The sequence below is a fragment of the Cryptomeria japonica genome, chromosome 6 (genome assembly GCF_030272615.1).
Source record: "Cryptomeria japonica chromosome 6, Sugi_1.0, whole genome shotgun sequence".
Taxonomy (NCBI): Eukaryota; Viridiplantae; Streptophyta; class Pinopsida; order Cupressales; family Cupressaceae; genus Cryptomeria; species Cryptomeria japonica.
The window spans coordinates 252782098-252804499 of NC_081410.1; the positions used below are offsets into that span (position 1 = coordinate 252782098).

Sequence of the window (22402 nt, forward strand, 5' to 3'; positions counted from 1 at the left end):
AAGCTTATGCCAACTTACTACTTTTATTGTCCTCTTTCTACTCAACATTAATACTTGCATTTTATCTTTGATATTGTAGGCACCAAGAACTTTGTAGCTATCCTAAAAGCACATTCATGGGAGCTAGTATCAACTCCATTGCTATTAGAGTTTTCCACAAATAAATATTACTATGTCTTATGTTGTTCTCATTGGCTACAATGGACTATATCAAACATATTATTTTACACTGTTTTGACCTTACCAACATAGCTTTCCTCTTCTCTAAATACCTGCGCAAAATATGTATTGTTATTTATTTTTAAATTCTATATACAGGTTTTAGATTCACAATGTTCTGAAGCTTTAGTTTCATACTATTTGCTTTTACTATCTACATTAAATATTTTAAAACATCCAATATATATAATTCGTTTTTATATCTTTCCTCTCCCACTCTTTTTCTGACATTATTATTAATATTTTTTACTTTCTTTTATGCATCACTCAAAGATCTACACTATCTATAATAAGAGCCTTCAATTGCTTCCAAAAGATTTTACATTTGTTTGATAATTAAACTTTAAATTACTCTTTTCTAAATATCTTAAGTATTTAGACATTTTTTTTTTTTTTTTTGCATTCTACATGCACAAAATGAAAAAAACTTCTTTGTTTCTACAAGTTCTATTCAATTAATAATTTGAAACAAAACAAAGCTCAAATTTATATATTAATATCAACTTCTCATTGTTTACAATTGACATAAGTATACATTTAATACCCTTTTTCAATTGTTTAAAATTAACACAAATCCATTTAACTCTCCAAGTAAACATGGTTCGCTCAATTTCCAATCTAAACTAAAAATTATTCAATTATCTTTATTTACATTTTACATTTGAAACATCTTACAAATTCAAATACTACATAGAATTATCTCTTTGTATCGCCAAAACTTAAAAAAATCTTGTTCCAATTAAATAAAATATTACACTGCTGCAAGATAAAGTAGATATATAATAAAACAAATAAAATAAAAAGAAAAAAAATTCCTCATGCTTTACACATATTTTTAACTCAATAGCAAACTCCATATTATACGCATATAGAGGTCTACTAATCATACAAAAACATCAATTTGCTTTCGAACCAAAAAACAAAAAAACAAAATGACACTTATTTAATATAACTTTTTGTCTACAACACTATTCAAAAGACAAAAAAATCCATGCCCTAACAAACCTGCAAAAAAAACTATTCTCATACATCCACCACCCAAAAAATAAATAAATAAACAAAACAAAAAAAAACAAAAAGAACTAAAAAAATAAACGCTGATCCCCCTTCCTACCTTCAATTACTAATCATCACCTAAACAATACTAAGAGAAACATCAATTCCTTTGCCTATGAGCTTCCCGTTACATGCAAACCATGAAATGCTGAAAATGATACAAAAATTGAAAATGAATGTGAATGACAAAGAACAAGAACATGTACACCATAAATTTTAGATTTACAATTTTAAAAATTAACTTATATCAAATTCATAAGTATAAATACAATCTAAAATAATAAAAAAAAATGTACATATAAAAAATTATTATTCACAAACTAAGAAAAAAAATACTTACTATATTTGAAACATTTTAGTAAAAAATGAATCTAAAAATACATGCCTACAATTTTCTTCCTTACATTTTGAAAACTCTATAATCATAGAAAAATGTCAAAATTTATTACTTAAAAAGCTTGGGAAGAAAACTTTTGCAATATTCCGAGCCCTTCCTTAAATAAGGCATTTAGGTACAAGTACATGAAAAAGAGGATAAAACGAATATGCACGGTGATTGAGAAAAATAAAGTAGCTTTGGAGCACATTGGCATGTCCCTTTAAAAGGAGGTTGATAAGTGGCAAGATATATAAAGATTAGAATATAGGATGCTCTTATCAAATTGCAAGTGGGATCTACATAGAGACAAGATATGGGTAATGATATCTTAATGGAATTTGGTATATTCTCCAACAAGCGCAAATTCCCAACAAAACAGATTTCAATCGTTTTAAATTAGGTTCTCACTCTAGGTACAATACAACTTATAAGGTAGACGAGGAATGCATGAATGGTTTAGCGGGTGGGAATTCAAACCGCCTTTGGGTATTCCGGGAAAGGACGGAAGGTACTAGTGATAAGTTGTTTGTAAAACGTATAATCAATTATATAAGAGTGCAGAGATGCATTCTGTTTTATGCATGCTAACGAGCGTGAATAGACCACCGCCATTGACGTTGCGTTAAAGGCGGGTTCGAATTCTTTTCTAAGAAATTTTCTATTCGTCAGGATTGCACCAAGATTCATGGCATTGATTTTCAGTGTGCCTGCTGTGAGTATTTTTGCAAAACCTATGTGCATGCAAGCGCGAATTTTATAGGAAGGCGTGGTGTGGTGGTTTTGCAGTGGGGGTAAGGAGGAATTTGATCCGATCCAGCATAGGGGTGTGAGAAATCGGAAGGGGAAGAGGCATAGGAGAGCCTAGGAAGAGTTGTGTGGAAGGTGGAGCGGGCCAGGCGTTGAGGCGTTGGGGGGCTCAGAGGCTTGCTGTATGTCAGATAGTAAAAACAGCAGCGGCAGAAGTAGAGAGAGAGACGGCTTCGGCGCACTTGCAAACCCATCGCAATGGCCTCAGCTCAGAAAAAAACGACGGTATGCTGCTCGCCAGCCGCATCATCCCCTTCCTCTGACATCTCAGGCAAGGCAAAGGCAAAGGCACAGGCACAGGCAACGCCAGCGCCAGCGCAGGCTGCCTCGCTGTCACTGCGGCGCGAGGCTGCTTCTGGTGAGGTGCCACTGGCAGCAGAATGGGCCGACGTCAAGGGAGATATCATCGGAGATCCACGACAGAGGAATGTCGCCTCTAGAATGCCCGATGCCTCCAAGCCTGCTGCAGGCAAAGGTAAATCTTCAGCAACTCTGCCTTTTTTACTTGTTATTTCGTTTTTCTTTACAGTTTTCGTGCTCGTCGCGTAAGTTTGTCACCTGCTTTCTTTCCGTGGTTAAAAAATCTCATCGGCGTAAGCCGTTTTGCGTATCATCTGACGCTAACGAGATAAATGACTCTCATTTGGTGCAATTTTGAACAAAGCTTTCCAACCTTCTTGTTGTAGATTCTCAAAGATATGGTCGGATTTGTTCATTTGAAGCGTTTTGCTGGTTATTTTATACGTTCGTTATCTGGCTTCTCCCTTAGAAGTTTCCCTGCACTGGATCTTTCAAGAAAAAATAGTTTTCAAGATTCTTGCCCTCAAGATTTTTGCATTCAAGTGTTTTGCCGTTTATTGTTTTTGTTCATTAATCTAATCTACCGTTTTAGTTGAAATTTACTGTCCTTGGCAACTCTGTAGTTATTTTATCGAGAAGAAAAAACAAAACTTTTAGGTATTTAAATGTATCTTTTCCTGAAATTAAGATAATCGTCGTCCTCGACGATTTATTTTACGAAGGGTGTCCTTTATTTTTGACCTTTTCAAAGTTTCAGTCTGTTTGTTTAGAAGCCCGTTATAATGCAAAGTCTAGGTTTGTTTTGTTGTATTATGTTGCAGCTTTAAAAATATTGTTAAAATAATATTTTCTAGGGAAGTTAATTGGTCAATTATCTGTTTTGTATAATTTAAGAGATCTGACTTGTTATTTGAATCAGTCCTATATAAATTATCCTATTTGTTCGCTTAAAGATTTTTGTTTCTCAGTCTGTGAGTGTTTAATGTGATTTTGAAATAAATGCTTGTTAGGATCGTTTGCATCTCTTTGAATGGTATTTGGATTACCGTTTTCATCTTGTTAATGATTTTTTCAAAGAAGTTTGCTCCTCTGTAAAGTTTCGGTTGGTTGACTTGCATTATGCAGATTGATTAGTAATAAATGCATCAGATTCCAACATGTCTGTCGCAGCAGGGAATCTTTAACCCGATAGAAAAGTAAATGCATGTAATTGTTCTAAGACATGCTCTGCTTCACTCGCCTTTTGTCCAAGAATTTTAGTTTTTTAATTTGGGCCGATTAATATTGATAAGTAGCCTTTTTTTTTTTAATTAGGCACTCTTTACTACAGATGCAGTGTTTTTATCTTTAATTTCACTGTCAGTTCCCGAGCTTTACCCATTATTTTTGCAGTTAGTAGGCCCTTACTGATTTTCCTTGTATCACCACTTTCCTGACGTTCAATGATGTAAATGTTATTATGGGCTTATATTATTTAGGAATTACAATGAGTCAATTAGCGCTCTAGCAATACAAATTCAATTAGAGTGTAATATCTGGAAATAAAAAATATGGGGATTGACCTTCCAAGAGGCACCTCTCAAGTCTGGAGTGATTTATTTAATTTAATTAGTATCGTTCTGTTTAGGGATTTCTGGGACTTCCACGACTTGATTGGGATGCAGTTGTTGCTTATCTATGTCTCGTTGAAGATGTGTGCTCCTGTTGTATGAAGGGGTTGGCCTATAAAATTAATTTGCATTTTTTTAATAGGAAAATAAAGAAAAGTTGGATAGTTTAAGTTGCTATTATGTAACAAGGGAATGGTTAAATATGTATTTTGTGAAGTAGATGGGTACAAGTTATTCGATCCATTAGTGAATTTGTATTCCAATGGCATCTGCTCGGAGTTATTGTTCTTTATCTTTGGGAAGGGATGTGCCTTTTTGTGATGAATGCTTCAAAACATCACTTTCCCATGTTCTTATTTTACCGATTGTTTAACTAATTAGTAATTGCTGCAATAATGATTCCTTCCTAAAGGTCGCTTACAGGTATGGACCTGTAACCATCAAACAAATTTGGATTGTTGGGGCTATATTTTTTTTCAACGTGCTGATTGATTTCATTAGAGCCATCAAGTGGTATTAGCTTTCCAATCTTAATATTCTAATTTCTGACAGACATTATGTTATATTTGTTCTGTTGTTGTAAAAAGTTGAGGGAAGATTTAATTCTGTGATGGGTGGTTACCTCAGATTAGCGAGACAACCTTTAAGTATTCTACATCTGATGGAGGATGATGAGGATATCTAGCAGATCTTAAATTGGCTGTTTAGCTCAATTTTGCAATTCTGCCGTGTCTTGCCTGGACCTGTATTTATTGTACATTTGGTTGGAGGTCAGAGTATATCTAGCAGATCTCAAACTTATCAACTTCGCTTGTTTTAATGCATTTTACTTTGCTTGATATTAAGTCCTTCTGTCTGAACGTTACCACTCCTGTCAAATAGTGTCTTTGATGGTCATGGAATATCTATGTTGCTTGGGCAGCAACTAGAGCCTACAAGATGCAACCAAGGTTTAATTAATGTCATTCAGTTTTTCTTATATGCAGTCTTCTTTGCTTTTTAATAGAGGATGCCAAATAGATGACATTGTTCTTGTTTGTCTGACTGCTGCTGCTTGTAATCAATTTTATGATAATTTGGTCATTGATCTGCTTTGTACTACACTCTTGTATATCTTGTAATTTGGCTTCAAGCTTGCTTGCATTTTGTTTCATGACTTGGAAATTGTTAAAAAGCTGCCTTTGTTGGAAGTGGTTGAATATCAGCTCTAACTTTTATACCAAAGAGAATTTGTTAATACATGTGCTTTATCCATCCCAAGGATTTGATTGTACTCTGTTTTTCTTGTTTTGTCCCGAATAACTTGAGAGGAGAACATTTGTATTTCTATTTGCTTTGATGTTTTTTGTATTACTGGGCCCAGTTTCCTTTTTAATGGCTGCAGCCCAACTTGAATAGCCTTCAGCATGACTCTGTTCCCTGCTTCTTTGGCATGGCTTGCATCGGTTAACATGCTAAATGTTATTTGTGTAAATAGGTAAATGCTGCTTGTTGCTTGTCTCAATAGGATGTATTTTTATTTTAATCTTTTGAATTGTTTGCCTGCTTGGTGCTTTTCTGTTTGACTATTATTCTTGTAAAAGTTGTTAGAACTTGTTGGCTCCATTCAATTTCTGGTAATGAAATATTTGTTGGCTGATATAGAGGTAAAAAGAACTAAAGAAATCAGTAGATAAGTGCTGTCAGTTTCACCACACTTAAATATAATCAGATTCTTCTAAAAAAATTATTTGATAATACAGAGGTAAGAATGACCAGAAGAAATCAGTACATCGCTGTTCCATGTCTGCCCACTTAACTGGCTACCTGTTGGTCTCCAACTTAGGCCTTTATAAACCAGTCATACCAGCACTTGAATGATAGCATGATTCAGAGTGGCAACTAATGTGCTTTCTCTCAAATTCCGTTGCGTAGGTACTGGAGTGCAAATGATGCGAGCTGAAACAAAACATCCTTTAGATCCATTGTCTGCAGCTGAAATTGCTGTGGCAGTTACAACAGTCAGGGCAGCTGGGGAAACTCCTGAGGTTTGTTTTATATTTCATAATGAGAAAATTATTGTTTAAAAATTTAAATCTTAACTTTATGTGTTTACATTGGTAAAATACTATGTTAGATGCTTTAAAATGCAGAAATTGCATTCAGATTTTAGCTGGTAAATTTAGTGTTTCTATCATTTTCAGGTGCGGGATGGCATGCGATTTATTGAAGTGGTTCTTAAAGAGCCAGACAAGCACATTGTTGCATTAGCAGATGCCTACTTTTTTCCACCCTTTCAACCTTCACTACTTCCGAAAACCAAAGGTGGTCCAGTGATTCCTCGTCAACTTCCTCCTAGGCAAGCTAGGATTGTTGTTTATAATAAGCGCTCAAATGAGACCAGTGTTTGGACTGTTGAATTATCGGAGGTTCATGCAGCAGCTCGTGGTGGTCACCATAGAGGGAAAGTCATTTCATCAAAAGTTGTTGAAGATGTACAGCCACCTATGGTATGTCCTATGTACTTATTTATGAGTGATCTATTCTGGTCACTTGCAGACACAAATATAACTGGTTTCTTTCTTTCTTTCTTTCTTTCTCTTCTAATATAGGGAAGTTTATATTTTATACGCTTAGGCAATATTGAGGTTTTTTCTTGAGATTTTTTAGCTAAGCCATTCCCTGATTTGAGTTTTAGAGGTATCTCTTGATGTTACTAAATTATTACATGGCTACTTAGCTTAAGCCATTCCCTGATTTGATTTTTAGAGGTATGTCTTGATGTTACTAAATCATCACATGGTTACTTGCTATTTTCTGATACATCTATAATTCTTCTTGGTTGGGATTTTAGTGATGGCATTTTTAGCAGATGCATGTCTATCCTTTAATGTTCATGGAATTTAGGTTCTAGTCTTGCGATGCTGGTATGTGCTGTTTCAAGACTTATTTATTATGCTTAAGTAGTTTGTTTGCTTCATATTCTTTTTTCCTTTGTCTGTTTTTACAATTCTTGACTTCATAGTTTTTGTAATACAGGCTGGATTACAAATGGCTGCAAGTAACAGGTGTCAATGTTATCGATTTGACCTTTTAGTCTTTTACAGTAAATTGTATAGTGGGCAACATCCTTGAATTATCATATTGTTAAGTAGCCATCTCTAAGTTTTGATATTTGTTGTTTTAAGGCTGATCCACCTTCATTGATCTTCTCGGGAGTTGAGTTGATATCTATGAACACATTGAGCAGAGCATACATTATTTTTATGCGATATAAAGTTGTGAAGCTGAACATCCTATAGGATAGTGATGATTTGTCAAGAACCAACTGCGTAGGATATTTTGTGCTGCCCTCAGATTGTGTATGCAGAATGTTTCAAGTGAAATTTCACACTAATTTGCTAAGTGTGAATAATAACCATTAGCCAAATTTCCACATTGTATATACTTCAGAATTCTAAATGCTTCTGGCAGTGCAGCTCTGCAGCTTTTACACATGATGTTGAATGATATGAGAAGGTATAACTTGCAATTTTAATTCACCTCATGTATATTGCAAGGGCAAAATCTAACATGTTCTTGCATTTTCTAATCACTTTATGTCGAAGGCCAATGCATATATTGACTTCCTGTAATATTTAGGTTATTGGCCCCTGGTGGCCAAAGTAATATAGCATAGATGGCACGAGGACAACTGTTTGGTAAACTATTCATCTCATTTTTCATTGGAATAGTACAGCTAAATACTCAGTTGACTGGATACGTTTTCTATCTGAATATTAGCAGGAATTCAAATCACCTCTGAAGTGGGCTTCTGCACACCACAGAGAATGAGTGTAAGCTCTCCTATGATTTGTATCTTCTTGTTTTTATTCTTTTCTGTTGTTGCTTCCATAATCTGAGCACTAACAGGACTTGGGAGCAACTATGAATTAGACTTCTTTCTGTCAATTTCTGAGTGTAAATTTTCCTGTTATCGCATTTACTTTTTAACCTCTTACTTTTTGCTTAATAAAAATCTTAGGTGATGTTGTGTCCGACCTTTATCAACATTTTGGGAGTCTGTGAGAACCATTCTTAGGATTCTGTACTTGGGTCACATGTGCTTATACCCCATTGTTGTTATGTCACAATCTTCCACAAACAACCTTGCTAAATCTTTGCCCAGTCGATGTCCCATTGTATTACGATGAGGAAGATTGGAAGTTGGGCCCTACTTTTATGAGTCCCCCCCATTACAATTACATTATAACCCTGTTGGCATTTTTAAGCCCATTCATGCTCTTTGCCATGACACTCCTTTTAACACTAATTGACACCAATTTTCTGCACTCTTTCACTTTGTCTTTTTTGAATAACATAAATGAAATGTGAGAAACCCTATTTCTTGAGCAGAAATTATAGTACATAGAGGATGAACTCGTGATATAATTCTTCTTTTTCCATTCTATTTTCTCCTTTGGTTATGTTTTCATTGTTTGGCCTTCTAATATTTTAGAGCTTTTAAAAAGCTGGAACTTGTGTTTCACCTCTCATTTTTGTTCATGATTATTAATTTATTATTGGAACCAATTGGTGGAAGGTCTCTTACATTGTATTGCCATTTCTTCTATTTTAATATTACATTTTTTGCTGTTGTTTGTTTATTCTATAAACTTTTGTATTAGAAATATATTTTCATTGTGTTGAGCAGGGAAGGATTTATTATTTAAGGTATAGAATGAGAAGTTTATGGTTGAAGCCTGTTGCAATGCAGCTTTGATGGATAATGAGTGATTTTTAAAAATCTCTTGGATTTGGTCCAGGATGCAATGGAGTATGCTGATTGTGAGTCTGTTGTCAAGGATTATGGCCCTTTCAAGGAAGCAATGAAGAAGAGAGGTATTGAAGATATGGATCTGGTAATGGTGGATCCATGGTAAGTTGTCTATTATTTTCTGCATTTTTTTGTAATTTCATGCTTTTAGCAAATGTTTTACTTACGTTAGCCAGAATGTGTGCCTTTAGCATCTTCCATTTAATAAATGTCACTGGATTAAATCATCATCTTTTCAGGTGTGTTGGATACCATGGTGAAGAAGATGCTCCAAGTCGAAGGCTAGCTAGGCCACTTATATTCTGCAGAACTGAAAGTGATTGCCCAATGGAGAATGGATATGCTCGACCAGTGGAGGGCATACATGTTTTGATTGATATGCAAAAAATGATGGTGATTGAGTTTGAAGATCGAAAATTAATTCCTTTGCCACCTCCAGATCCCCTCAGAAACTATACTGCAGGAGAAACTCGTGGAGGAGTGGATCGAAGTGATCTCAAGCCTTTACATATTGTGCAATCAGAAGGACCAAGTTTCCGTGTCAATGGCTTCCATGTAGAGTGGCAGAAGGTTGCATTGTTTTTCTTTCTTTTTGACCAAATGTTAAGATGCATGATATTTATTATTCAGAATATATAAAAAATTTCAGTGCTGAAATTGTATCTCCTGTCACATTCAGTGGAATTTTCGGGTAGGTTTTACCCCAAGGGAGGGACTGGTTATTCATTCTGTTGCATATGATGATGGTAGTAGAGGTCGTAGATCTGTTGCACAGAGACTGAGTTTTGTTGAGATGGTTGTTCCTTATGGGGATCCAAACGAGCCACATTATAGGAAAAATGCGTTTGATGCTGGAGAGGATGGTCTGGGTAAAAATGCTCATTCTTTAAAGAAGGTAGTATACAAAAAACTATATGAATTTTGTTTTTAATTGCTTCAATATCTGTTCTATAAAATGTAGCAGGAATTGCAAGTTTTGTACAAATGCATTTGTTTTATAGAAGATGTGAGAAACTAGTTGTTTTCTTTCAAATATACACAAAAAAACCTTAATAACAAATGTCAAATGATATTGCTTGTGTTAGGGGTGTGATTGTCTGGGTTATATAAAATATTTTGATGCACACTTCACAAATTTCACTGGAGGAGTCGAAACTATTGAGAATTGTGTCTGCTTGCACGAGGAAGATCACGGGATTCTTTGGAAACATCAGGATTGGAGGACAGGCTTAGCAGAGGTTCGCAGATCTAGGCGTCTAACAGTGTCCTTTATATGCACTGTTGCAAACTATGAATATGGCTTCTTTTGGCACTTCTATCAGGTACAAATTTGGTTTCATTTGGAATTTTCATCAGGTTTTGATTCCATTCTTTTCTCTTGAAAGTCTACGTGATGACCAACATGTTGCTACTGTTTTGATATATAGAGATAAGCATCAAGCATTCATAATAAGGAGAACTAATAAGTTGCAAACATATAAATGCAAAGTTGGAATCGAAGAGAATGGATGGCAAGAATTTAATTCAGTTTATTTCGACTCATAATTTATTAATTTATAATGATATAATCTCAAAAGATATAATGGTAATTTAGAAAACATATAAATAAGAGGAGCATCAATGAATTAAGAAAAAAATACTAATAATTAGTTTTTAACTTTGAAGTCTACAAGAAAAGTAGAGTTTTTGAGCTATTCATGTTTGTTCCTTCGATTTAAAGGAGTTTCTTTATGTTGAAAAGTTTATGTACACGAGTAATTTTTAAAAATAACTAAAATTAATGATATTTATTATTTTTTGAAGTTGATTTCTCTTTATTATTTTAAATGCAGGATGGTAAAATAGAAGCAGAAGTTAAACTTACGGGGATTCTCAGTCTAGGGACACTACAGCAAGGTGAAACAAGAAAGTATGGAACAATGATTGCTCCTCGTTTATATGCACCTGTGCACCAACACTTTTTTGTTGCTCGTATGGACATGGCTGTAGACTGCAAACCTGGTGAAGCAGTGAATCAGGTTGAGTGTTTTGTATATTGAATTTAGAATTATGGTATATGAAGGATTTTGGGGTCTCCTTATGGTATTGTGTCATTGGCTATACCAAGAGATTGTGCCATCTCAACTAATGATATTTTTAGTGTCTGCAAATGTATTTAGCTTTACTGGGGTTAATATATCAATGGTAGACTTCCACAGTTGGAATGTTTTGGAGAAAAAATAATTTGCTCACCTTTGCATTGTATAGTGATACTTTCTTTTTGTGGTATCGTTAATAGATAAAAAATTTGCATGTAGGTTGTGGAGGTGAATGTTGAAGTTGAAGAACCTGGTGCCAATAATATTCACAACAATGCATTCTATGCTAAAGAAGAGTTATTACGAACAGAATTGCAAGCTCAGCGAGACTGTAATCCATTGACTGCACGCAGCTGGATTGTGAGAGCTCTGCACCCCTTGGAAATTCTTTAGTGCAAGTGGTTTTAAAAAAAAAGTTTTTTATTTTCTCTTGATGCAAGAGTTTTTACAGATTCATTGCTCCAAGAGTAATTATGCCCTTTTGATTATTTTTGTGGTCTAGTATAACTCTTCCCTTGAGCTTATTTTTATCTGCCATTAAAAAAATTAATTGCTGGCATGATTATCTTTTTTTTGGAATTTTCATGTAAATGATTTTGTTTTAATAGTTTTTCTCAGATTATTTTTGATGTTTTTGTTTCTTGATCTCCCTGACATTTTGGTTATCTTCAATGGCCCCACTGTTTTAGGAAATCTGTTCAAGGCCATAATCTCTCACATGCATGGACACTTTATTACTTGGAACATGACAAGTATAAGATTGAATGATATGTAGTTCTTGTGAATGATATTCATATGAGCTATTGTGTTTTTCCCTAGGGAAGCCTACAAACTATTTTTACTCCACAGAGTGATGGTATCTTCAAACAATCATATTATGTTTACTATAGATGAACTATTTTACCCTTTTGTGATTAATACCTTTATTCTTTTATATGATGTTGGTTGCAATGCTGGAAAGTTGGAAACACCTGGAGACTCCATTTGGGAATATGCTGGGAAGCACAATTCTCCCCTTTTTTGGTATTAATGCCTTTATTCTTTTATATGATATGGGTTTACTGGAAACACCTGGAGACCTGGAGACTACATTTGGAATATGTTGGGAAGTAGGAATGGTTTAGTAGGTTTGGAAACTTCTGGAGGCCTAGAGACTTCATATGGGAATTGATTGGGGAAGTAGGAAGGAATGGTTTAGGAGGTTTGGAAAGGTCTGGAGGCCTAGAGACTTCATTTGGAAATCAGTTGAGGCAGTAGGAATGGCTTAGGAGGTTCTTGCTGTCCTCAAAAGTGATTGACAAACTACATGGATGGGAAAAATAATTCAAAACCCTAGGAATCTTTATCGTCCATTTTTGTGTCAGTTTTCCATTTGTAACAATGCCCTACCCAAGTTCCCTTCTAGTAGTTGACCTAGGCTATTTCCATTTCACTTTCATTCCTTGGGGAAGTTATGTTCTGATTTCTTCTGCAATTTTGCCAGTCAATTCTGTGCTTTATTCTCTGAAATTGCTTAGGTCATTATATTGATACAATGATATTACTTAAGATCAAATCCAATAGTTATACACTGAAAACTAAGGGCAGGTCCTATGTATAAGCTGGCTGGTAATAGCTGGGGTTTTGATTTGTGTTTGGATGGGTTTATGTAACAACCCTCAAATTGCAAACCCAAAATTTTATTGTTTATAATTAGTAGTAATCATGTTAATAGTATGTTACTACAAGTACAAATAGATAAATATTAAATATAAAATCATTCTTACAACAAGTTAACCTCATAAATTTGTCCATGGATTAACTAAAATATTAAAAACTAAGTACAATCAGATGAAGGTACAAACAGATGAAGGTACAATCAAATCATATTATAACCAATGAATAATATACAACAATATAGGCTTCAGGCCCCATAACTATGCAATAGTTGCTAATTACAACAAGTACAAATAGATAAATATTAAATATAAAATCATTCTTACAACAAGTTAACCTCATAAATTTGTCCATGGATTAACTAAAATATTAAAAACTAAGTACAATCAGGTGAAGGTACAAACAGATGAAGGTACAATCAAATCATATTATAACCAATGAATAATATACAACAATATAGGCTTCAGGCCCCATAACTATGCAATAGTTGCTAATTACAATAAGCTCAAAATACAATGTATGTTAGATTGGGCTTAAAAAGATTTATCAAGAAAGCTAAAAGAAAGCACAAAGGATGAGAAGACCAATATGAAAGAATGATAGCATTCCATTCAAGGATGCATATGCAAAAGATATCGATCACAAAATACAAAGAAGACCATGCTTATATAGAACAAGACAATATGCATCAATGGCGGAAACTAAATAAAGGTAGACATTAATGATAGATGGATCTAACTAAAGTCAGACATGCATGATAGGTAGAGATAACTAGATGAACTAACATGATAGGAGTGTAACTCAACTAAAAATAGAGATGAGTTTCAATCAGGTAAATAAGACATCAGCATGACTGATTGACACAACTATGAAAGTGAGCATATCCTAACTAGGTGCATATAATGCAATATAGAAATATATAAACTAAATTTAAGAACACAATGCACCAGCAATGTAGTGATACTCCAAGTAATGTCCAACTCCATCCTAAGATCCAACGGCATATGCAGAAGTTGATATGAATGAGATGAACCTTATCCTCCCCTACTGCCAACTTGGATTGAAGTGGTAAACAAACAGTCTAGTCCATGAAGCAATACTATTAAGTTACAAGGATTATCTTTCTTAGATTCATTCATAGCCATGTTCACAAACATATATGGCCATAATTATAAGTGTCAACCAATCAAATAATCATTCACAACACTTTACAATACTATTAAACACATCATAAGCAAACAGCACTTTACAATTCACATATAAAATCAAGAACACACATTAAAGACATACACAAGAACACACATTAAGGACATACAAAAGATAACGAAACAAAGTCTCCTAACATGTTACAGGAGTAACATAAATATCACAAGACTCCTAATGGTATCTCAAACAACATTATGATCCATTTCCCATCAAGTAGTCAATGACTTATTCCTACACAGAATGATATGACAAAGTGCTTTGCCTCTCTCAGAGCACTTTACCTCCCAGGTAGAGTTGGCTGCAGTTCATTGATAGCTCATAGGTCTTCACATAGAGGATCTCTTGGCATATGGTAGTAGATGGACAACTAATGCAAAAACGATATATGGACCTATCCTCTATTCCACTATGACTATGTGTCATGTGATGTGGTGTGTTTATAGCAAGAAGAATATCTTAAGCGACATAATATGTAGTAGCAGAATCATCGTCCACTACAAGGATATTCACACACATACATCTCAAAAAGTAGTAAAATATCAAAATCTCACAAATGGAATACTATCAACATTCCACTTTGATTGAAAATTAGATTAACGTCTAAGATTACATCTCATATACTTTTTCCATTTCAAAGCCCGTAAAGAAAGTACTTGTTTTACGATAGAAGTTAGAACAACAATATTTTTCCAAAAATCAAACACTCAAAATAAGAAAGCATTCATTTCCAGCCAAACTTTGACAGTTTTGTGGTCTCAACCTGAACAGTGCAGTCTCTACCTTAAAATTGCAGTCTTGTCATAAGGATTTTCTGTAATTTTCTGATCAAGACTGTTACACAGGGTTTCTGTCAAAATCTGATCAACTAAAAAACCGAATAGGACAAAAAGAAATTCAGAAAATAGCAAAACAAAGACACAAATATCAAATAGATTCTTCCCAAAAAGATACCAGGCTCATATTTCCCTTAGACCCTTATATAACCTCCAAGAAGAACAACAATCATAAAACACTCAAATCATTGAGTAGAAAGTCTTCAATTGAACACAATTTTAGAATTAGCTCCTTTTTAACAGAAACTCAACTCCCAATGCAATTCAGTAAACTGAAATCACCACAGGGTTTAATTCAGTAAACAAATCAATCACAAGTACAATAGAATCAATTAGAATCATTCCCAAGTTCCAATTGGTATATTTTCTTCTCCCAAGATTTCAATTATCTTTTCTCTTTTCTGATTTCACTGTGCCCGGGGTTTTAAGATTGTTTTGATTTCTATTCTAATTCATACAAAATCAGTCTAAAATGCTCCTAAATCATCATGTTTGGTTTGTAGTTTGTAGAATCAGTAAACAAATCAATCACAAGTACAATAGAATCATTCCCAGTTTCCAATTGATATAGTTTCTTCTCATAAGATTTCAGTAAACAAATCAATCACAAGTACAATAACATCATTCCCAAGTTCCAACTGGTATAGTTTCTTCTCATAAGATTTCAATTATCTTCTCTCTTTTCTTATTTCACCGTGCTCCAGGTTTTAAGATTGTTTTGATTTCAATTCTAATTCATACAAAATCAGTCTAGAATGCTCCTAAATCATCATGTTCAGTTTGTAGTTTGTAGATCATCTCCCTTCTCACTAGTTTCCATGAATGCTCTTTCCTAATTTTTTTCTTCTCAAGAAGTCCACTATTCATCTGCTTTTAACAATTCGAATTCAAATATAAATCTCTTAAGTATATTATAAATCCAAAATGAAAGTATATTCCAACAAGTATTTCATGATGAATCAGGTCAATGCTTGCTGATTATCCTTGTTGAAACTTGTGCTCTTGTGAATGGGTGGGTAATGTTCTATTCTTTTCAAAGCTTTTAATTTGTTGAATACCAAAACTCATCCACTTGTTTGTTTCCCAAGAAACCTAAAATTAGAAAAGTTAGTTGCTTTCTTCGCTTCACTTGAGTTTCTAATTGAATATAATATTTCAATTTTTCAAGCTTCTCTAAATAATGGAAAAAGAATATCTAATTAATATCTTTTATCTTTTTATAAAAGTTGTCTTCAATCTAATTCTAAATTAGATTTGTTTTTATTTTACTAGAAGAATTCTTTATTTAATTAGTTTTAACTTTTAATTATCATCAAATAAAGTTTGCATAATTGAACTTAATAAAGAATAACTATTGGCTTTTCAGTTCAAGTCTAATTTAGCTCGTTTTAATTTATTGAAAGAAAATAAATCTAATAATTTAATTTTTGGTTCTGTTAAGGGGCACCAGCCCTACTAAACAGCAAAGATAACTACATGAACAGCCTAAGGTCAAGCATAGATTTTGAGAGCAATAAACTCAGAGAGCAAAGTAGAGTAGCCATAGACAGCCTATACATGCCACCATATCATACTAAGCAAAAGCAACAAAGCCATCATAATAGACTAGAGACAGACGCCATTAAACCTGACATCCACAGCAACATCAAGGGAAATCTAATTAATTATTTATTCTAATTGTCTTAATTTATTAAAACATACTTATAGCTTCATAACTGGAATTGGACGTTTACAAATTTACCTGGCAAACCTGGTTTTGCCTTTCCATATTACTTGTTTGTGGAACACCATAAACATGAAATAGTAGCATTTGTTTAGACAATAATAATCCAAATAATCCAATATTGAATAACTACACATACAGTAATGCATATCAAGAACTCCACTGAATAATCAGTGGACAATCAATGATTCAATCATCAGAACAAGGTGGTCTATTTCATAGAATAAAAAGTAGTATAATCTCATGCCCCAAATCACAATGGGATGGGTTAAAAGAATAACAAGTCAAAGCATCAAAAGAGATCTTAAAACGGGATATCACAAATTACTAGCTTTTGGAAGCTTTTTGTTGTTGGTATTGGGCTTTGTGGCCCGATTTTCTAAAAGTTTCAAATATAACATAAACTTAAGCTTTATATTTTTTAAACAAGTGTTTATTGTTTAATTTTTTATTTTTTAAAAGTTTTATTTCTCTTTTGATGAGTGTTAATTGTTGTGCATTATTTGTTACAGGTCAGGAACACTAGGACTGTAAACAGAACGGGACAGTTGACTGGCTATAAACTAGTACCAGGTTCAAATTGCTTGCCATTGGCAGGGTCTGAAGCTAAGTTTCTTAGGCGAGCGGCCTTTTTACAACATAACCTTTGGGTCACTCAGTATGATAAAGATGAACAATTCCCTGGAGGTGAATTTCCCAATCAAAATCCTCGTGTTGGGGAGGGATTAGTTACCTGGGTGAAGCAAAATCGACAACTTGAAGAGGCTGATATTGTTCTCTGGTTAGTTAGCATGTCCACCCTTGGCATTGATCATGAAGTACTTGTATCTTAGTATAGTGGGGTTATTTAATTTTACAGTGGTATTTTGTTATTTGATGTTCATATTTTATAACTACTTTATCATGTTAAGGCGTTTCCTACCCTAATGTAAATGTATGAAATGGAATTGGATGAATTTTCAGTCAAATAAACATCAATCTAATGTTTGCAAAGTAGGGTTTAGGGTTCTGGAGTACATTTGACTGTACATTATAACCCCTTCTCACTTACATATTTTTTTCTTTATTGTAAACACTGAGAGAAGCCAAAAGAAAAAAATAAACACAGTAGTATCCTTCCTTTTTCCATAGGATGGAATGAATCCCCCTTTCCATCGAAGGGAACTGTGTACAGCTTTCAAGATGCTCTGCAAATACAAATTCAAAGAAAATTTATACTTTTCGGCCGATAACATATAAAGGAAATATTTTCTAATTTATTATCAGAAAATCTTCGTATCATATCAGATCATATAGGATTGTTCTATCTGTAGATGTTTCTTAGCTTTTAAAAATTTAGGAATTGGTGCAGTTCGAACTTGATATGCTCGTCATAGGATACCTAATGAAAAAGCATATAATGGAACTTTTTATTATAGTTCAAGGATTTGGTAAGTTTTATTGGATACCATGCCATAACTATTAGGATGCTTTATAGCATGACTACTTGGTAGGTAGGAAATATTCAACAGATCTAGGTTTTTATGCTATTTAATTTCTTTTGCATTCTTCCCAGAATGAAGCAATGAAATATGGATCTATAATCAAATCCCATGTTTTTTCAATAGAACCAAAATGAAAAATCTAGATTACATAAAAGTTTAAAACAAAATAACTGCTGGAGGCAATCTACAATCAGCTTTTAGAATGTGGGGTTAATTTTGTGGCATCATGGACAGAAACCCGATTTATTCCATTGAGGCCCTTTCTATGTTCAAGACTCCCATTTTTGGTCCTTTTGCGGGATTGACTAATCCAGATGGTTTGAAGCTAAGTTCTTTGAAACAGAAACTAGCAAAGTTTTTGAAGCATTGCTAGTTTTGACAATGGAGAAAAGTAGGGTTATGCCACATGTAACATAAATTTTAGAATGTGGGGTTAATTTTGTGGCATCATGGTACAGAAACCTGATCTATTCCATTGAATCCTTTTTATATTCAAGACTCCCATTTTTGGTCCTTTACTAATCCAGATGGTTTGAAGCTAAGTTTGAAACAGGAACTGGGAAAGTTTTTGAAGCATTGCTAGTAGTGACAATGGAGAAAAGATAGGGTTATGCCACATGTGTAACATAAATTTTAGATGCTAATGATAATTAAACACAATAGTAGTGGATAATGCCAAATACAGAGGACTGAGGAGGGATATTAATTATAGACCATGTAGATTGCCCTCTTATTTTGTTTTTTTACTCATTAATACCTTCTTTCCTTTCGCAGAAGCCATTTAACAGTTTAGTTTTAAAATAGAGTTCTTGTTAAGGATCTCATTTAACAAAAGGTCGAGGTCTCCCTGAAGAAATGTGCCGACGTTATCATGAATAGCTGCTACTGGCTTTTGGTAGCAATAGTGGTCCAGGAGCACCCAGTTTTGGTTGCATTTTCAAAGTTTTCAACAATTTTGGTGTGATTAGGTTCAAATGTGTGTTTTCTTAGTTTGAAATGGCATCTCATAAGTGCATTGGGATAACCTATTCCGATGGGTTGTTTGTTGGTGAGTCATCGGGTATCGGAAGGAGCCGGTACAAGTTACCTCGATGTTCTGATGAGAAAGCATTGGCTTGGAGCGCGTTCGCTGGATGGAGTATCGGAGATCGGCAAGAGGGGTTTTCACCCTACACCGATCACCCGATGAGACCGACTCCCGTGCTAAGTTGTCATCGGCCATCGGAAGTCTGGCTGTGAAGTTTCCCCGCTGACCCGATGGAAAGTGCAAAGCGATGTGTGTCGCCATCGGGCATCGGTAGCCCCGTGTTAGTGTTACGCCGATGACCTGATGGAAAGCGCAAAGCGGTGTGTTGCCATCGGACATCGGTAGCCCCGTGTTGATGTTGCGCCGACGACCCAACAGAAAGCGCGAAACAATGTGGGAAGTCATCGGTCATCGGTAGCCCTGTTCTGATGTTACACCGAAGACCCGATAGGAAGTGCGAAGAGTTGGAGGTTGTCATCGGACATCGGTAACCTTGTTGGATGTTACCCCGATGCTCCGATAGAACCTGTCCGACAGTTGCTGGAAACTGTTGGTAACAAGATCAATCTTGTCCAATAGGAGGAGTTCACGACAGAGGATGGAATGTATAAAAGACCCAACGCGCATCTGTAAAAGGGTTGTTGTTTTGAATGTGGATTGTTGATTGCCACGGAGAACACATCTGTTTTCTTGAATAATAAAGAGAAGTCTATTTTCTGGTTTCCATTCAGTGTTTGATTTCTGTTTATGAATTGCAATAATGTTTTAGAATCTTTAAGTTCACTTATGCAGTCAATGTAAACGCTTCATTTCTCTGTCTGTGAGTTAGTGGGTTGAACTCGGGAATAAGCTCGGAATCTGTATAAGTTTTCCTTTTTCAGTTTTGGTTCTCTGTTTGTAAATAACAACATGGCTTTGGCTTGAATCTCCACACGACCATTGGAGGTGGTCAAACAGAGCCAATCATGTACAACAGGTTTTCATTTGTGGAAGTCCAGGAGATGGCATTAGCTATTCCTGCAAACTGGCCCTAAGCGAGCTTGGTGATAGTCCGGCTAGGTGTCAGTAGTGTGAAGGAGATAACTTGCAGGGGAGGAATCTATTGAGAATTGGAAGAAGATCCAGAAGGCTATAAGCCTTGGAACTTAGTCATTTTGTAACCAAAAGGAGAGAGTTTGCCAAACCAAACATGAAGGGTGGTTTTGCAAAGAGAGAGAACAAGTGTTGACTGTCCTGCACCCTTGCAAGGATATAGTGAGCAAGCTTACCTTGTGAGCTTGAGGAAGGTGAAACAAGAAAACTATTGGTAGGGGAGTACATAGGAGAAGACTATGGGCCCTATTAGAGAATAGGATTACACCATCAAAGAACTCTAGTTGGTGGTAAATTAGGACTCTCCCTATCAAATAGACAAAAATATTTAGATTCAAATTTAGTGATAAAGAATGTGACATAGATTCAATCCATTGCAAGCTTGCTTTTTAGAAAATCATTTTATTAAAAGTTATATATACTTCTAGTTTGTTATTTCTTGTAGACTACATTTTGGGACTTGAAAGTTCTATATACTGTAAGTTTGTTATCTCTTGTATACTATCTTTTGGGGAGGGAAGTTGAGATTAGCTATATTACATGTACAGTCAACTCCCCTAATTGTATTTTTTTATATGCTTAGCACTATACAGTAATCAATTTATACTGTTGTAGAGTTTGTTCTCCTGCAAAGTATCATCCAATCTCAGTTGTAGCTACCATACAAGAGTCCTAGATTTTGAATTAATCTACTTTATTGTAGATCTATGTTTTTTTAATGTATAATTTTGACCAAAAAAAACGATCTTTATGGGTGGACAGGTATGTTTTTGGTGTTACTCATATCCCTCGTTTGGAGGACTGGCCAGTTATGCCTGTTGAACGGCTTGGATTTATGCTCATGGTAGGCAATTTCTATTCTCTGTTGTCAGGTTTACATTTCACTTGCAGGATGGTTCCTTTTTGAAACTTTTGAGGCTATATTCTGTTGATAATTTTTTGCTTGGTATATTGTGGGCCTAGTGTGTTTTAGTTTAGTATGATTTCGTGTTCCTCAATATGGCCAATCACATCTTCAATCCCATTGCTTTAACTCCTATCTTGGACCTCAAGCCTGCAGTTAGCCCATGCTTTTTGAACTTGAGACCAAATATTGACCTATATTTGCGTTGATTGTGCAGGTTACCAACTTTTGGGAGTCAAAATGATATATGGTTATAGGACTAATTAAAAATGCAATATTTTAATTTTGCAGTATTGTTCTGAAATATTGATTTAGAGTTGCATCCCTTAAAATGTCTCTTTTATTGTCTTTTTGGCTTTGGCTTTGTTTTAATTTAGTATGACGTTGGGTTTCTCAATATGACTAATCACATCTTCAATCCCATTGCTGTAATTTCAGTCTTGAGACCAAACGGTAACCTATATTTGCGTTTGAGTGTGCAGGTTCCCAAATTTTGGGCGTTAAAATGATATATTTATAGGTTTAATTAAAAATGCAATATATTAATCTTGTAGTATTGCTCTTAAGTATTGATTTAGAGTTGCATCCCTTAAAATGTTTCTTTTATTGTTTTATTGGCTCTATTTATTAATGTTCATTTATACCTAATTTTAGTGCATTATTGCATTTCAGAACATTTATATATTTTTGGAAAATTTTGGACTAAAATGAAACAAAATCATGTAATTTTTGTGCAGCCTCATGGGTTTTTCAACTGTTCCCCAGGGGTGGATGTTCCTCCCAGCGTCAGTGAGAGTGACTTGAAGGAAAATGGTGGACCAAAGCAGAATGGAATAATCTCAAAGCTTTAAAATTATGAAGTGATGTACTATGTGATCAAGATAGTGAAAACAAGTAATGAATTTGTTTCTTTGAACATAATGATTTTCGTAAAATTATTAGCAGCTGGACAATCAATATAATGGGTATTTTGGAATTATGGAGTTATGCTGAAGTTTGCTAGTGAAATGATTATCATTCAATGGAATTAATGGGACCTTCTTTGTTCATGGAATGTATTGACATGAAGTATTTAGTGTTATTCTACATCTTCTACGAATAGATGGACATCTTAATGTGAATATTTAATGTAGTGTATATTATGCCCATTAGTGTAATAATCTGATATCTTTGATATTTGCTATCTGTATAATAACACATTTTGCTGACCTTTGTTGCTTTGCATCATCTTTT

General features: G+C 34.5%; 1 protein-coding gene across 1 annotated transcript; it reads left to right on the forward strand.

The window, feature by feature from the left end:
* Positions 1-2210: 2210 nt before the first annotated feature.
* Positions 2211-22145, forward strand: LOC131037329 (amine oxidase [copper-containing] zeta, peroxisomal). Its single transcript, XM_057969447.2, has 12 exons — positions 2211-2936; positions 6286-6398; positions 6555-6860; positions 9156-9268; positions 9406-9736; positions 9846-10061; positions 10252-10488; positions 10999-11184; positions 11464-11604; positions 17175-17443; positions 21028-21109; positions 21907-22145. Exons 1-12 carry the CDS (start codon positions 2660-2662, stop codon positions 22018-22020), a joined length of 2385 nt encoding a protein of 794 aa, XP_057825430.2. The 5' UTR covers positions 2211-2659; the 3' UTR covers positions 22021-22145.
* The last annotated feature ends 257 nt before the right edge of the window (positions 22146-22402 follow it).